The 17,084-nt window shown below is 43.2% G+C and overlaps 1 protein-coding gene across 5 annotated transcripts in view; it reads right to left on the minus strand.

Annotated features, from left to right (window-relative positions):
• The window catches only part of CUX1 (cut like homeobox 1), a 266,545-nt gene that overhangs the window by 93,327 nt on the left and 156,134 nt on the right, over positions 1-17,084 (minus strand). For all 5 annotated transcript variants that reach the window (XM_041482906.1, XM_041482904.1, XM_041482905.1 and 2 more), the window contains exon 9: positions 3,273-3,321. In XM_041482906.1, coding sequence (XP_041338840.1) covers positions 3,273-3,321 — 49 coding nt within the window. The remainder of the gene's footprint in view (positions 1-3,272; positions 3,322-17,084) is intronic.

Here is a 17,084-nt window from a genome sequence, read left to right on the forward strand (position 1 = left end):
ATCTGTGCTCTGAATCCCAGTCATTTGGGTCAGTGCTAATTCCAGAGCAGCAAAACATCACATCCACATCAGCAAGGCAGTCCCTGAGCAAAGCAGGAGTCGTGCTGAGCACTACTCTTTAAAGGTAGCCTTAATAAAGGGGAATGAGCACTTACTGAAATGGTAAAAGGAAATGTTAATTTAACTATTAAATACATAATTAGGTTAAGTACTTGTTTCTGCAATTGTAACACTTCAGCCTGATGCAAACTCACTTTCTGGCCTGTGCAATAGATTTAATTTCTTCCAGTAATTTTTTTTTTCAGCTATGAAGAGGTAAAACACAGGAATTGCTGCTACAGAGATTAGCTATAATTCATCAAAGTGCTTTATAAAGGTAAAGCATCACACAAGACAAAGACTCTATGGGCAGCAAATGAGCTGAGCCCCTGCAGCAGCTCCTGCTCCTCTGCAGGTGAACCTGCCCTTCCCTTCTGCAGCTCCTGCAAGGCCACAGAGTCCCTTGGTGTCCCTTGGTGTCCCTCCTGGGCCCCAGCACAGCAAAGACACGGAACTGTTGGAGCAATTCCAGAGGAGAACACGCTGGGAGAGCTGGGGATGCTCACCTGGAGAAGGGAAAACTCCAGGAGAGCTCAGAGCCCCTTCCAGGGCCTAAAGGGGCTCCAGGAGAGCTGGAGAGGGACCAGGGACAAGGGATGGAGGGACAGGACACAGGGAATGGCGCCCACTGCCACAGGGCAGGGCTGGAGGAGATACTGAGAAGGAAATTTTGGCTGTGAGGGTGGGCACAGGGTGCCCAGAGGAGCTGAGGCTGCCCCTGGATCCAAGGCCAGGTTGGACAGGGCTTGGAGCAGCCTGGGACAGTGGAAGGTGTCCCTGCCATGGCAGGGGGTGGGACTGGATGAGCTTTAAGGTCCTTTCCAAGCCAAACCATTCCATGATTCTGTGATTTGGGTGCTGTGGTTTCTCCCATGTTTTTTTTTGAGCAGCCTCAAGCTGCTAAACCCACAGAGAACAAACCCTTCATCCCAAATCCAGGCTTTCCTGCACTTGCTGAGCTCAGTGAAGCCTCAGTGAAGGGTTCCCCAGGTGCCAGAGCTGCTGTTTGGGAGGGCATGGGACCTCAGCAGCCAGAGGGGGAGGAGGAAGAGGGAGATGGGGAAAGGGGAGACAGAATCCCCTCCTCTGGCCTTCCAACAGCTCAGATGAACAGCATGCTGGTTTTATGTACAGGCAGAGTGTGCAGAACAACAACCAAACTGAGGGTTATGCACATAAGCAGTTGTAAATTTTACCTAATTATAAAAACACCACAATGAAGTAAAAGAACCCCAACCTACATACAGCTTTGTATCAGTTAGATAGAAAAATAGCGTTTCTAGATAAATAGGTATAATCAATTTTTGGAGGCAATGAGGAATTCAGAAATACTGTTCTTTAACTACAGCCCCCTTTAGACTGAGGGAAAAAAACCCAGCTACTGGGTAAATCACTGCAAAATGAACTGCCTTTGCAAAAATCACACAATAATTCTACCAAAACATTTTTAACACCTACATAATTTCTAAAAAGTCTACGTATTTTCAAATAATTACTAGTACTCTCATAAATATTTAATGCTGTCTACAAAAGTTCTTTGACAGAACTAAAAACCCACTGTACAAACACCAGTTTGCTTTTACTGACTAAATAATCAACTCAACAACTTACAAATATGATTTTGGCTTCATTAAGACATTAAGATGCTGGAGTGTGTCCAGGGAAGGGAATGGAGCTGGGGAAGGGTCTGGGGCACCAGAGTGGCTGAGGGAGCTGGGAGAGCTCAGCCTGGGGGAAAAGAGGCTCAGGGGGGATCTACAATTCCCTGGAAGGAGGCTTTAGGTGAGGGCTGGGCTCTGCTCCCAGGTTACAAGTGATAGGACACAAAGAAACAGCCTCAGGATGCTCCAAGAGAGGTTTAGGCTGGATATCAGGGAAATTCTCGGGAAATTCTCTTCACTGAAAGGGGTGTCCAGCCCTGGCACAGCTGCCCAGGTGAGTCCTCACCCCTGGAGGGATTTCAAAGCCCTGTGGATGTGGCACTTGGTGATACGGGTTAGTGGTGGCCTTGGCAGTGCTGGGTGAAGGTTGGACTGGGTGATCTTGGAGGGCTTTTCCAGTGGAAATGATTCTGTGATTTGTATTTTTCCAGTTTTCCAAGAACTAATATAAAGGCCAGCAGCACTTGCTGCAGACTTGACAGCTGCAGCAGGGAGTGTGGGGGCTGAAAGCTGATCTGGCAAAAGGGAAAAGACAAAACAAAACAGCAGCTGGAGCAGGGGGTGCATTTTCAACAGGATCAGTGACCTGGTCTGGCTCACACAACCACTGCTGACAGCAGGACCCAGGGAGGGGAAGGAGCTGCCACTATTCCCCCTGGAAGGCAGCTGCTCTTAGGCAAACTTCAGCTGGATTATAAATCCATAGCCTGGGAGACTGAAGATTGCAATCTCTGGTGGTACCTGGCAGCGGGATTAATGAAGCTCACTGATAAGCAAATCCTGAGGTTTCCCTCTGTGAAACCAGCAGCCAGCGGCTTGTGGAATTTCCATTGTCATGGAATCCATACACATTTCCTCCTCCACTTCAATCACTCACTCACTCACTCGGGGTTCTCTGCAAGGCTGGTGGGTTTGGGTTTGTTAAAACTCAGTATTTCTGCCACTCGTGCAGGAGTGTGTGCACTGGGAGGGGTGGCCAGGGAGACATTTCACAGCCCAAATTAATATCTGTAGGAGCAAATGGCAATTTCTTTGTGGTTCTGCACAGAAAGAACAGTCTGATCCAACCCTTGCTAAAAATTAATATGCCAATAAAACATAGCAGAAAAGGAAGGGGGGAAAAGAAGTCTGGAGAAGTCCCCAAACCTGCAGTCCTGCCACAGCCACAGGGCAGAGGCTCTTTAATTTGGGCAAACCATTCACCTGCATGTCTGAGTAGGGGCCAACATGATGGATTTAGAAACATAAAGCCAATAATATCTACAGTGGGAAATGTAAGTTTAAATTATTAGAAGGTAAATATATGGCAAGCACTGCTCTACTGTGCACACAATCCTCACAGAGCATCCCTGAAGAGCTGTATTTTGCTCAAAATTTGCATATTTTCTTACTCCACACAGTTATGACTGCAAAATGCACATAAAAGAACTGTCATGAAATCCAAAAGAGAATTTAAAAAGAATAATCAAAGTCACACTTAGAATTTTATGGGGGACTCATTTGAAATCCTACCTGATTGGCTCTTTCAAGGTCTGTCATGATCATCTCGATTTCATCAGCCCTGGGAGAAGGAGAGAGCAGAAGTTTTGTTATCACACAGAGAATGGCTGCTGCACGAGCTCAGGCACAGCAACAGGCACACAAACACCAATATTTATTGTCAATATTGATTTGTAAAAGGACACAGTAGCACTGGGCAGCTCATCTCCTGACTGGTGAGACCCTCTGGAGTCTTCTGGACCACTCTGCAAATCTCTAATTCCTTTGCCTGTCCCCCTTTTTGCAATGCAATAGGAAAATTGATATCTGGGCACATTGATTGGATCTTTGAAGGTCTAACTCCCCAAAATTCCAGGCAGTGTCATTTTTCCAATATGTAAAGGTGCTTCCCAAGTGATAATTACGGAGAAGTCAAGACAGCAGTTCTTCAGTCAAGTCCCCACATATACAAAAGCAACCAGCTACTTTTCTATTTCAGTGTGCCCAGAAGTTTGGTTCTTAATTTAGCTAAAAAAAAAAATAAAAAAATCAAGAGGTCAAAGAGACCAAGAAACTCAATTTTACATTACGTGGAAGGGAAGGTTTTTTTGACACGAATTTATCAAACTCTAAATTTAGACCCCTAATGCACTTTGCAAAGCTGAATTGGAAAGTCAAAGGGTTGAAAACTATACAAATAGTCAAGGAAAAAAGAGATCCTTCAGATCCCTGTGTTAGGGAGCAGCTCCCAGACCTGACCCCTTAAAAATCAGCATTTCCAATACTTCACTCACACAAATGGAGCCAATCCTTAAGCAATCTTTTCTTATCTTCATGCTCAATCATGGGCAAATATTTCCCACTCAGGCTCTCACCTGGGAAAGGTACCAGGAGAAAGGGCTGACAGCCCTAAAGAATGTTCTGTATCAATACAATAAGACATATTATTCTCCCCAGACACTCTGCCTGTCTTGTATGCCTGAACCATATGGAAGCAATAAACACTGTCCTCATCTCCTCTGAACAGCAGCTTTACCAGCAAGTCCTTTTGCAATCTGCCAACACCATAATGTCTGGTTTTTGTTTTTAATCTGTAGCAGATCATTATCAGTAAAAGCTGTGAAATACTGGAATTCCCTTCCTCTGCCCATGCAGAAAAGTCAGGGTTTGTTTTTCTGCTGATTCTCACAGAAGATCCATTTCCCTGTGCAGGTGTTTGTTAGGAAAGATGCTTAATTGAAGTACATCAGGGTTCTGGCACACTCCACACTGGATCATTACAGTGAATATTGACTTATTCCTCAACAGCATTTTAGGCTTTTGGGTGTACACTTAGGGAAATGCAGCAAAAGATCATAATAAGTAAATGTGCATGTATATAAATTAATGGAAAACGATTTTTAATTACAGCCTTTAATGTTGTTGGGGCAACATGAACTGCCTTCTGAAAAGATCTTTTGGACAATAATGGAAAACAGATTAACATGTGTTTTCTTATGCAGGAGAAGCTAATGTGCTCTCACACTGGGCAGAAATCCTGCACACCATGTTTTGAATTAATAATAAATAATGGTCATTACTTACTGAACTGAACAACCACTGCCTGGGCAGAAAGGATTCAAGGGAGTAGCCACAAGACTGACCCAGGCACATTAACATCAGCCTGCAATAACACTTTCCATCTCTTTAGCCTCTGCAGTTGTGAAACATCTTTTGTTTTAGACTCCAGGCCCAAAAAAACTTATTAACCCACTTATGGAAATGACAGTATTTCACAGGAAAAAAATGTCCCAAAGCCCATGCAAGTGACCCCACTGTACATCTGTAACAGAGATAAGAGGGAAGAGAGCATCCCAACACACTAAAAAGATGCTTCCCAGCATTTCACAAATATTTTTAGCCAGGATAGTTTAAGGATCCTCTTTATATAAGCTTCTTCATTCAGGCTCAATTTATGTGTGAATGCCTCAGGTTATATGGAGCCAGTAAATGATGCCTGGGTTCTGTCACAGAGCAGAGCTGGGAATGTCCCACCCCAGCACGCTGCCTAAGCTGAAGCCAGTGCAGTTCCTCTCCTTCTCTGAAGGGTGGGGAGAACACTAAAATCCCTGCATTTCCACCCAAACAGGGGGTGCCAGGTATCAGCCAAAGGTCTGGAACAACACAGCACCTGGGAGGAGTGAAAGACTCGGAAGCAAAAACCCCTGGGATTGAAAGAGGGAGATGCAGAATTTGGGGTTTCAGCTCAGCCAGGGAAACTTTCTTTTTTTTTTGTTTCCGGCAGAAAGGAAGATGACTCTGATGGAGAAAAGATGAGTGGGAAGGGGAGGAAGTGAGAGGGAGTCTGGACAACCCAAGGACCTTCAGCCACCTTGAAAGGGGCAAGGGAGCCAAAGGTCAGGAAACTGGAGAAGACAGAGGAGCAAGGCAAGGAACAGAGGGATATCCAAGGCCACTGGATCAAGAGGAGAGAGGCCCAAGAGCAGCAAAGCAGAGGAGCACCCTGAGCCAGAGGAACGGTGGGTGGCTGCCAGGGAAACACAAGATGGTGCTGGAAAAAACAAAGTAAAAAGACTCAACCCTGCATTTAAAATGGAGAGAAATATTAATACTGGTATTTGTGTCCCATTTTGGCCGGGGTCAGGATTTAAGAGCTCTATTACAGCACTGGGATACACAGCCAATTACAAAAAAAAAAAGCAACTGAGGATATAGAATGCCATAAAAATGACATTTGTGCCCTTCAGCGTGCGCAGATAATTCTGACTGAATCCAGTAAAGTGTCAAACTGTAGCCAAAGGCAAAATTGTCCCTTTGTCCTTGTATCCAGACACACCAGCTGACTGATCCTGAACTCCCCTTTCCCTCCTACATTTTTTTCTCCCAAGCTTTCCAGCACACCTAATAAAAGGATGCAACATCTCTAAAAAAATTCAAGTAAACACCTCCAGCCTAGAGTCTGCACATGGATGGAGGGTAATGCTGCAACCATAAACGCTATCTTTAAGTAAAGTAATGAATTAAATTACTCTGTATTCTTTCCTAGCACAAGTGTCAACAGCATTCAGAAGAATCTTCAAAAGGAACTCAGGCTTTTCATTTTAAAAGCTCGACTATCACATCAGTAGCTGGCACTCAGCAGCCTAAAATCACTTATTTGAGAAAGTCTCTAATAGCTGCACTCGCTGTTTGCTTAGCACAAGTATTTATTATAAAATAAATTACAGTTCTCACACCTTTTATGCACTCACAGAAACAACCTGCATTGATTTATTGTTTACAAAGGACTGTGTCAAATTCAGACCTGTCAGGCACGAGGCAGCTCTGCTTGGCTCACTGAATGAGTCCCACACAGGTCATTTTTGATGCATTCACCCTCTGCTACATTTGCTCATTTTCAGCCCTTCCTGTTTCAATATTCCTCTTTATTTCAATGGAACAACTTGGCAGGCAAAGCATCATCCAGCTCTGGGCTTGTCCTGCAGGCTTGCACTGAAAATCTGATGGGAATCTTGAAGGGAACTTGGAAAGGACTTTGGAAAATCACCTTGTTCCACCCCTGCCATGGGCAGGGAGCTCCCACTGTCCCAGGCTGCTCCAAGCCCATCCAGCCTGGCCCTGGACACTTCCAGGGATGCAGGGGCAGCCACAGCTGCTCTGGGCACCCTGTGCCAGGGCCTGCCCACCCTCCCAGGGAAGGATTTCTTCACCTAATCAACAAATTTGTGGTTACCCAGAATCTGTTTGTGACCAAAGTCACCCCATGTGAACTAAGCTGATTTTTAGGAACCAGAGATCTGATTATTTCACTTTTTACTTTCTTTATTCCTTGGCCCCTCGTGAGTGTCTCAATTTCCCCATCACCCCAAGGGATGAAGGCAAGGAGAAAAGTTCTTTCTTCAGACAGATACAGAGAATAAGGGTAATTAATAGCAAGAAGATATTTTGCTAAAATACACTGATATTTATGGTGGGTTACACCAGATTTCCACATTGCAACCCAACATTAATCAGGGCTTGGTCAAGAGTGATACTTTGTAAACACTAACACAGATCATGAGAAAAAGAGTGGGGAAAAGCTGTTTTGAGGAATAAATGCTATCTACCCAGTGTTTTTGCATTCCACAGATAATATAATCATTTATCTGATCCACTTTCTTGTAATCTCTGTGGTAGAGGAAAAGTAATCATGTAAGCAAGACACTTCTTCAGGGTGTATTACAGCTGGTTCTAGGTTTCAACATTTTCAGACTAAGGAATTTAGGAAATCAAATTTTAAGCCCAAGCATTTGGAGCTACAAAATCAGCATCACCACGTAAAAAGAATCTGAACTGTTGGAACAGCACGACCATGAAATATTCTATTATTTCTTCTCTCGGTACTGTGTTTGAAGTGAGAAACAAAATGCATTAAAAGCTATGGATTTTACAAGGTATACGCTTTTACCAGTCATGAAACAGCCCTCAAAGCTAACATGCCATCTATAAAAAACAACTTAAGGAGCTGGAAAAAAACCCCAAACCACCCCACTTTTCAATTCAATTGCTTTGGGGAAATAAAAAGTGCAGAAAGGTTCGATTTTCATTTTGAGATCAAGAAAACCGATTAGGTTTGAAGAGCATAACAAGTCAGCAAATTCAAGGGTTGGTAACAGGGAAGAAGCTCAGTTCCTCTTCTAAATAAAAATAAATCAGATGAAAACCCTGAACACCACAGTTATTCACGTGAAGCAAGAAGAATCTGGACTTCATGATTAAAATCCAGTTGATCCAAGCCCTTCATTTAGCTACTAGCTTAAAGAGGCAGAAACAATTCCTTTTTTATTAACATGACAAGTGAATGGTTTGCCAAATCTTGTGGCTACAGCCCCCTAAACATTCAAACTTACTCAACCTTGAAGGAAACTGCTGTTGGATTCTTTATACATGGAAGGACTGAAAAATACAGATGACACTTTGGAAATTGCAGTCAGTGGCGTGGCCAAGAAATTTCCCTACCAGGGCAGATTAATACTTTGGTTTGGCAAAAAACAAACAACATTTTTTTCCCACACATTTGTTTTCTTTAAAAACATGTAAAAGTTTACTAGTCAGAGCAAACGGTATATGGAGCCAGTGGGGCTTGTTAAAATGTTCTAATTACCCAAACATTTACGCAGGCAATTTCAAACTAAAAGCAGACATTATCAACTAATGTGCATTTATGTTTAATTAAGGAAAAAAAAAAGAAAAATCCTCCTTGTAACGTATATCTGTGATCAGCACAGAGCAGATTTTTGGCCAAATTAGGTAAACAGCTCAGCCTCTTAAAATTACAGGCAGTGTAACCCAGCACTTGGCCAGCACAAGGCAAAAAATGTGAGGTTATTTGGGATATTTGGGAAGGGAAGAAAAGAAGAACAGGGGCCAAAGCATTTAAAGAAAGGGAAAAAAAATGAGCAAAAGGCAGTGCACTGAATTTTTTTCAGGTTTCAATGAAATTTTTATCAGGGAAGGTTCCTTGTTCTAGGAAGCAATTTCGGATCACTAAACAATGGCAGAATTGCCTGCAGCCCAATGATCACGGCATTCACTCAGGGCACAAGAGCATTCCAGTATTTGAATATTCAATTTTATTTTTTCTTTAAGCAAAGCAGAGGGAAGACAAATTCCCTACCCACATTCAACCACTTCCTAAGCTCTGCTGTGGATGCCCTCATCTAATCCCTGCTCCTCTGTGACCTGCCCAGGTGCCCAGGATTTGTTGTCTAATTTCTAGGAAAGAAAAATCCAACAAACACTTTCTTAGAAAGCTTCCAAAGGAAGATAATATGAAAAAAACAACTCATTTATTTTTTGACACTTTATGAGCATCACTGTAGACACATTTACATGCTTTTTAGAATTAATAATTATTCCAATCCAACAAACATCCACAGAGGATGAATTCACCTTTACTGCCAGTACAAGATGGAATAACAGGCAGAAGGGTTGTACAAAGAACAAAATAAAAAGTGATTTCAGCATAACATGTCAAAGGGGAAGATGTCACACACCTTTTAGTGCTAAGTTCTCAAATCTACTTTTCAAATTGCAAGAGCTATAGGTTAATCTTTTCTTTCAGAGCAACCCTCTAAGGATCTTCAGATCAGATAATCCTTTTTCCAGTGTCATATAAATCCAGGCCTCTTGTAAAAGAATTTCTCTGTTCAGGGATTCATAAATCCACCAAGTTTAGTAATGAACTGGGTGTTTCCTTTCCTAGGAACTCAATTGAAGGAAAAAATCCCCTCTCTGCTAAGCAGTGAGAGACTGGAGGCTTTAAATGGAGAGATCAAAGGCAGGCTGGGCTCAGGTGCTCCGGTGATTTCACCCAGCGTCATCTGCACTGACCTGGGAGTGGGAAACGTCCACTGGACACTGCCCAGACCCCTCTGTGCAGACACCCTGCACTAAATCAAGTTCCTCCCTTGGCAAAAGGCAGAGAGAGCCAAGGCTTTCCCCATCGTTTTTTGTTGTTTTATTAGAATTCATCCTGGTTTCCTCTCGCCGCCCCCACGCACGGCACCGTGCACAGATCCAGGCTGGGGAAATAAATCTCATGGAAAGATTCCTCATTAAGCACACCAGGATCAGCCAGCCACACCAGCTGCAGCTATGATCTCCAAATAATCCAGGTGAAAGGTGTCAAATATTCAAATATTCAGTATCAAATATAGAAAAATGTAAAAGAAACTGCTTATAAAGCCCAAAATATGGAGCAATACCCCAACAAAACAAGAATCTTAAACACTAGAGAGAAAAGACCCTATAGAATAAAACATCTTTCACTCCATATGGGAAGTGATTTCCAAGAAAACCTGCACAGCACTTTGTTTTCTCTTCATGTTTTAAGTCAGGATTTCAAGGATAAAACAATTATGTTTGCAATTAGAAAGTCTTAAAGGCAACAGAAATCAGCTTTATTCCAGTGATACACAAGGGAGCATGTTCTAAAGATCATCAGTGTTTTCTTAATAATTTCTGCAGAGAAATTGATATGACTGACACTAATTGATATGCTCAATAAAAGGCAAAGAGGAAAAATAAGAATTATATGTAACAGACAACATCAACTCACAGCACCCCAGAGCTGTAATTCCCACAGTGTCACACACACACAACCTTGGCACACTTGGCAAACCAGAGAACACTTAATGTAAGCAGCTGGAAGAAAGAAAAGATGTATTGCTTGGATTAAAAAAACCCCCAATATATAAACAGATGATCCATCTTTTTTATTTGATGGCAATACTATTTTCTTATGTGGCACATATTTGCACATGTTGCACCATGGCCAGTATGAATTTTGGCTCCCCAGGCTGTTTAACCCTTCATTTAAAAACCTCTTTCCCAGCTCTCATTGTGTTATTCTCTCCCTAAGAACAGATCTCTTGTGAACTCCATGACCAGCAATCATGCTGCTCATCACAAAAAGGAAAAGAAATGCAATAAATCCTTTTTCTCCTGATCAGATATTTTTCTTTAACACCCTGCAAAGCCCTGTGAGTAGCATTAAAGTCAGAAATTAGGAGTGTCCAGATCAGGATCATGAGTTTCCTCCCATCTCAGAGCACTGGTCCCAATCCTTTGGGCCACAGAGGAGTTCAAAGATGGTGTTGAAACTCAGGACAATTTTTGCACCTGAAATTTGCAGAAACAAATAATCTTTAAAAATCCATTTCCACCAACTCCTGAGGGAGCTGGTGGGAAATCTGGAACCTCTGGAGCTGTGGGCAGGTTCTCCTGCAGGGGCTGCACTGGGACACAAGCAGACACCCTGCAATTCCACTCTGCTGTGATCCTTCTGACCTGCCTTTATGGACACGGAGAACAGCAAGGAAGAACACTCTGATCTTTAGTTTTTCAGGTATTTATGTCAGAATCCCACCCTCACTGAGGCCCTGAGGTTGAGATGCTGCAGCAGCACAAGCCCAGCAGATTTGCAGGATGGAGTCCTCGGGGTGGGGAACAAAACCTCCAGGTTGTGCCAAGTGTTTGTGCTCAGATTCAGACAAACATTCCCAGCACTGCCAGGCTGCCCTGGGAAGCAGGAGCCATTCCTGATGTGACAGAATTTCCTGACAACGTGAGATGACATGGATGCAGCAAACTCCCAATTTCCTCGTGCCTCATGGTACAAATTGAAAGAGCTTTCTGCAATTCCCCTCTCCTGACTTCAGCTGATTCAATAACACACCAGAATTTAAACACAGACACCCTTCCCTCTCCCCTCCTTGCACACACAGCATATCAAACCCATGGAATTACTCCTGACTTGGCCTTGAGCAGCCAACACGATGTCAATTTTACATGTTTTATAAAGCAACAGCATGTAGAAAGCAACTCAAATGCAGGTCATATCAAGCATGTGACCCACAGAGCAATCAAAGACTGCCTGAAACTGTCATTCAAGGTTCAATCAGCTTCTTGCAGGAAAAATGAAACATCTGTGGCCCAGAGAATTAAGTTATGTATTGCATAATTCATCTGGTGTCTGCCACAGCAGCCATTTTAATGCTCTAGTGATAAACATGTTTGATTATTTTTGTTTTGTTTCCTGTCGCCTCCATGGTATTTCTATTTATCCACCCATACCACAATGCAGAATGGAGATAACAAATATACAAACCAGTGTTATAGTCAGCTGATAAGATGTGGGAAATCAGCAGCCTGATTAATCACATCAAGGCAACAGCACTGTTAAACCTTGTGTTCCCTGCAACTGTCCTCATTTGGGGTCTTTTGGGTACACTCTGCAGTTAGATTTGCTGATGAAATCATTGTTTCCCAAGGATCCAAACATTTGGAATGAACTTTAGAGGTTTTTCTATGAGGAAAGCTGCTCTCCTCATACACAAAGCAAGTTCCTCACTGGTTCCTAGGTTTTCCCTCCCCTCAGTTCTTTCTGATCCTGACACAAGCAGGACAAATGTGCATGTCACAGCAGACACTGGATCCTTCTCCATTCACTTATTCCACTGGTGGGTTTGAGGTGTACACTGGCAGAAACCCTAGTTCACCCTTTGCAAGTCATTTTGGGACGTGATTGTTTTATTAGTGGTAACTTAGTTCACTTTACTCCCAAATGTGTAAATCTGACACCTTCCCAGCTGCCCTGCACCTCCCTGATTTCCAGAACACATTCCTGCAGGGCAGGTGGGGACTTGGAGGCTCTGGGTCCATACCCTGCTCTCTGGGTGTTTGTTCCCCTTGCCAGGAGTTCAGCATTTGAGCAGTCTGCTCACAGAGCTTCAGCTGGCAGTTAATTTGCTCCCCAATTAAACATCATCTGAGAGAGATTTAGCAGACTTGGGTGACAGTGATTTACTCCAAAAAGCAGCTTTGAACTAGCTGCTGTAAGAAACCAAGGAGCAGCCTCTGAAGTGGTGGAGTCAGGTGGGTTCTGCCCCATTTTTGTGCCTGAGAGTCTGTGGGATTCCTGCAGCGAGGAAATCCTCCGTGCACAGAGCAGCTCTGCTGGAGCAGTTTCACCTGACAGCCAGAGCTGCTTCCTGAGGTGCTGCTGCTGGAGGTGAGTCAGGGATAAAAAACATCCTCCCCAAGCCCCAGGCCAAACAAAGCCCTGCTTCCATTGACTGTTCCCATCAAGTTGTTTAGACAGCACCTATTGCAACAATATCAGCTGTGCCATCTGGGCCTTTTCAGCTGCCCCCCATTGCTGCTTCCTCCTGCAACATCTCCTCTCTCCTGAATGTCCCCTCTTCTCCTCCCACCCACGAACTGTAGGAAATACAGATTAAAGACACTCCAGCCATGCAGACGTGGCTGACCGACCTGCAGCCCTCCAGTGGGTAATTCTGCCTGCTTTTCCTCCCATTCCCAGCTCCGCCAGAGCTCCCCGTGCAGGGGATTTCTAATGCCGTTAATTACTGCCGAAGTCAATCAGCAGCTTCCAAGTTAATTTAGGAGGGGAACTGATGAGCTCCAAGCAGGCTGGCAGTAAAACAGAGCACAGGCTCCTGGAAGCTCCATTTCCTTTGGAAACTGGGATAAAGGCTGTGGTCCTGCAGGGCTGTGGATGCACAAACAGGCTGCTCTGCTCCCAGGACACGGCAGCACAACCTGCCAGGTTTTCAGAAATATTTTTTTTTCTTAATTTTACTTGAAAAAAAATGTATAACAAAATATAAAATAAAAACTTCCTAAAAGAGCAAATCTTATTAATTCTGCTTCTACAACTTCTGCAAGCTCTTTTACAATTGTTTCTAAGTAAATAAATAGAAATTATTTTTATATACAATATTTAATAATAGTAATAATAGTAGAAGTAGTAATAATAATAGTGGAAGTAGTAGTTTGATATTTGGAAAATAAAGACCCTGCAATAATTTACCTATTTTTACTTATGAAGTTAAAATAGATGATTTAGCCAAAATTAGAAATCTTAATTGCAGGCATCTTAAGTGTCATTCTCTTTTATTGGAATGGCAATATTTTAGATTGAAGAATCAGCAGGAAGAATTGTCTGTGCTTTGATTAAAGATCCTCTAAAAATACACACAAATATTTAAATTTATTTAATAATATCACTGCAGTTACAATGTGTAAAATAAGCACAAATATCTTGTCAAGGATATGGGATGGATTGCTGGCTTTTTTTTTTGTTTTGTTTTTCTTAGAATCACCATGTCACATTTGAAAAATCCCTTTAGGTTTTGAGCAGTTACAACCCCAAAATGAACAATCTTCCCTCATTCTACACCACTGCCAAAATCACAGATTTCTGTATGTTTGTTTTCTTTAGAGCACAAACAACCTCAAAAAATTGGAGACTGTTCAGAATTTTTACTGTATCAACATTCATATTCCAGATTAACCTTTAGGAGCTTCTTTCCAGAGACACTCAGCATCTCCTCCTTAACCACAGAGAGAGCTGAGGAGCTCAGTAATTTGGAAAAATTAGGTATTGATTGATTTCTGCCCTTATTCCCCTTATTTATTCTGTGTTTTCGTCCATCACTGTAAGAACCCATAAAAGCTTTTCTCTAACCCCCCCAGTTTATACTCAGTACAGCAGCTTTAAGTCAGTTTGAAAACGAGAGAGCACAGCCAGAATTCTGTGTACAGGTGTCAGTGCACAGGCACACATCAAAGGGAAATCACTGGCTCCCAGCAGAGCAGTGACAGACCCCAGCTCCTGCTTTGAGGAGCAGAGCAATCCCCCAGGGACCTGAACAGGGGTCAGGGGAAATCTCACCCCAAAGAAGGGAAAGGCAGACCTGTTCCTCCCACAGCCCAAAAGCCTGAGTTCACTGAATTATCTGTGCCCTTACCCAGTCTGACCTGGCACTGCTGCTGTGGAGTGTAAGACAACATCCTGCATGGCCTTTTGAAGGATTTATTGCCAGGAAACACAATGAATGTGTCCACCAGGCCAATAATCGCCAATTTACTATTTCTTACCAAGCTGCTGATGTATGCCTCCAAGCACATTAACCAACAGGTACTCAAATACAACAATATCCTGCTTTCATTGTCAAACCACCTGTAGCACCTGGACAGTGGTTTATGGGCATTATTTAGGGATGGAATCTGCATTAAAATGCAACCTTTTGCCTTTCTCAGTGTAAAGGACATGCATGTTGTGCAAACTGACTGCAGTAACACAGCATTAAACTGGGAGATGTATTTGGAGAATGCTTTAGATGCTCTTGGCTTAGAAGTGAACACAGGTGATGTGACCATTCTGTGTTAGCTCCTCAAGCAAAATATTTCCTTCTGGCTATTGAAAATAGCATTACATGGTCTTTGATAAAGGCAGCTGACGTCCTTCTATTCAATAAAGGGAATGAAAATTGCAAAAAGCATGATAGAGATGTGTTTATTCTATATTTTGAGTAGGTTTTACTTTTCCCAGGAGCTATGTTGAAGATTAACAACCAGGATGATTGCTGTCTTTATAATAATGTATTCAATTACCAATATGGTTTTCTCTCTTCCCAATTTGTTCCAGCTTTGCTCTGAATGGAGACACCACTCCTGTCAAATGGCAATCATGTCAGCACTTTGCAGCTTCACTTCAGAGCTATCAACAGCATCAATCTTGCTGACCCCACTGACAAAGCAGCAATAAAAAAAAAAAATAAAAAACAGGCAGAAGGAAACAAAGGAGGGAATGTGAGACCACAGAGCAGGGAAAACAAACCAGGGCAAAGAGAACAGGCAGGTGTTGTCCAAACCTGCACAAGTTCATTATCACTTCATGTGGGCAGGCCCCCGGGACACAGAACAACCTCCTGGGCTTCAGATGAAGGAGTTGCCTCCCTCCCTCTCCTTTCCTTCATTCTGTGGGACACCCAAAAAGCAGGCTCAGCCCCCAGAGCCCCCAGGAGTAGGTCAAGGAGCTGGATGACAATTTGGCACTGACCTCTGGCTGTGCTGGAGCTTTCCTCGAGCCTCCTGTGCCAGCAGGTTTTATTTTCACATCACTGCTGAATATTTAACTCTGCTCAATTTTCTCCAACTTTAGCATCCAGTTGTATTGGATTATGAGGGATGCTCACTAATATGACTGACAGATTGCCTGTCTACACAGAATCCAAACTAGACAGCAAAATGACTTTAAATAGTCCTCCATGGTAAACCCCAACAACACCAGGTATGACTGCAAGCCCTTGGAGGACAACAGAGCAGGATTTTCTAATTTAACCTTTTAAAATGTTATTTGCAGAAATACTTTTCAAATTCTTTATTTCCCTTTCAACAGTTGAGAGTTTAAAATGCTGCTGAAATAAAACAGCTTCAGGCTTGACTAATGCTGTACTCCATGGTAAGGAACTATTTGATTATTCTGTTTTGACAGTTAATAGAACAGATTTAGTATTTCTATAGAAGGGGAGTTGGAACTGGAAATATTAGTTTTGTGTTGCTAATGACAATTCCTCAACATTTCTACTACAGCAGAATCCCTGAGTGGATGAAAAAACATCCTTCCTACATAAACAAACAGCTGTAGGAGAGAAGTGAAGTAAGAAAATGCCAACCAACCTTTTGGACTCGCCTGGTTTTTGCTGCAGGGCTAATTCTGCAGGTCTCAGAACCACAAACCCAGCATTTGCTCAGTGAATAATTTCAGCCTGCCTAGACCCTCAGTGCCAAACACTGCCCCTGCTGCTCCTGGGCCTGGGGAGGTGTAAAGGTCACCCTGTAACCCTGCCTGCTGTCCCACCTCACCCAAACTCCTCAGGGGTGGCAGCCTCTGCCCAGCTCCGTGCTGCCCCAGGTCTGAGCCACGGCTTCGGCTGGGCACTCCTGGAGCAGGAAGCTGAAACCAGGCACAGCCATGGAGCAGGGCAATTCCCCCTTCTCTTCCCACAGCACACAGTTTGTGCCAGCACTTCTGGGCTGCGTGTCTAAAACTTTGGAACTTCCCAAAAAGAGCTGGTTTAGTCTTCTGCTGTTTTCCCTGGGCTCAGCTCCTTTTATGGCTCTGGGTGGTAAATCATTATTCCAGGGAACCTCACTTTGCTCCTCCAGTGTTCTGCAAACAGTGAGGATGGGGCTCTCTGGCTCTGTCTCCTTCCTCATCACCTTTCCTGCTGGCTGCAGCTGCAGCACCTTCCCAAGCCATGGGCTGAAGCTTTCAGCAGGAGTTTATCTGATGTTATGACTGAAATAAAAGGTGTGGGAGGAGAGGTCTGTATGGGCAGGATGCATAAATACATTGTAAGCCTCACGAATTTAATCCAGGAATGTTTTTTATTAAATTTGTTCCAAGAAATGGTCAATAATTAAGTCTTCCACAGGCCCTGGCCACGTAGGTTATTTAAGGGTACTGAATATGGCTAAACTTACTCAGTCCCA

Source organism: Pyrgilauda ruficollis, unplaced genomic scaffold (assembly GCF_017590135.1).
Source record: "Pyrgilauda ruficollis isolate IOZ18807 unplaced genomic scaffold, ASM1759013v1 scaffold59, whole genome shotgun sequence".
NCBI lineage: Eukaryota > Metazoa > Chordata > Aves > Passeriformes > Passeridae > Pyrgilauda > Pyrgilauda ruficollis.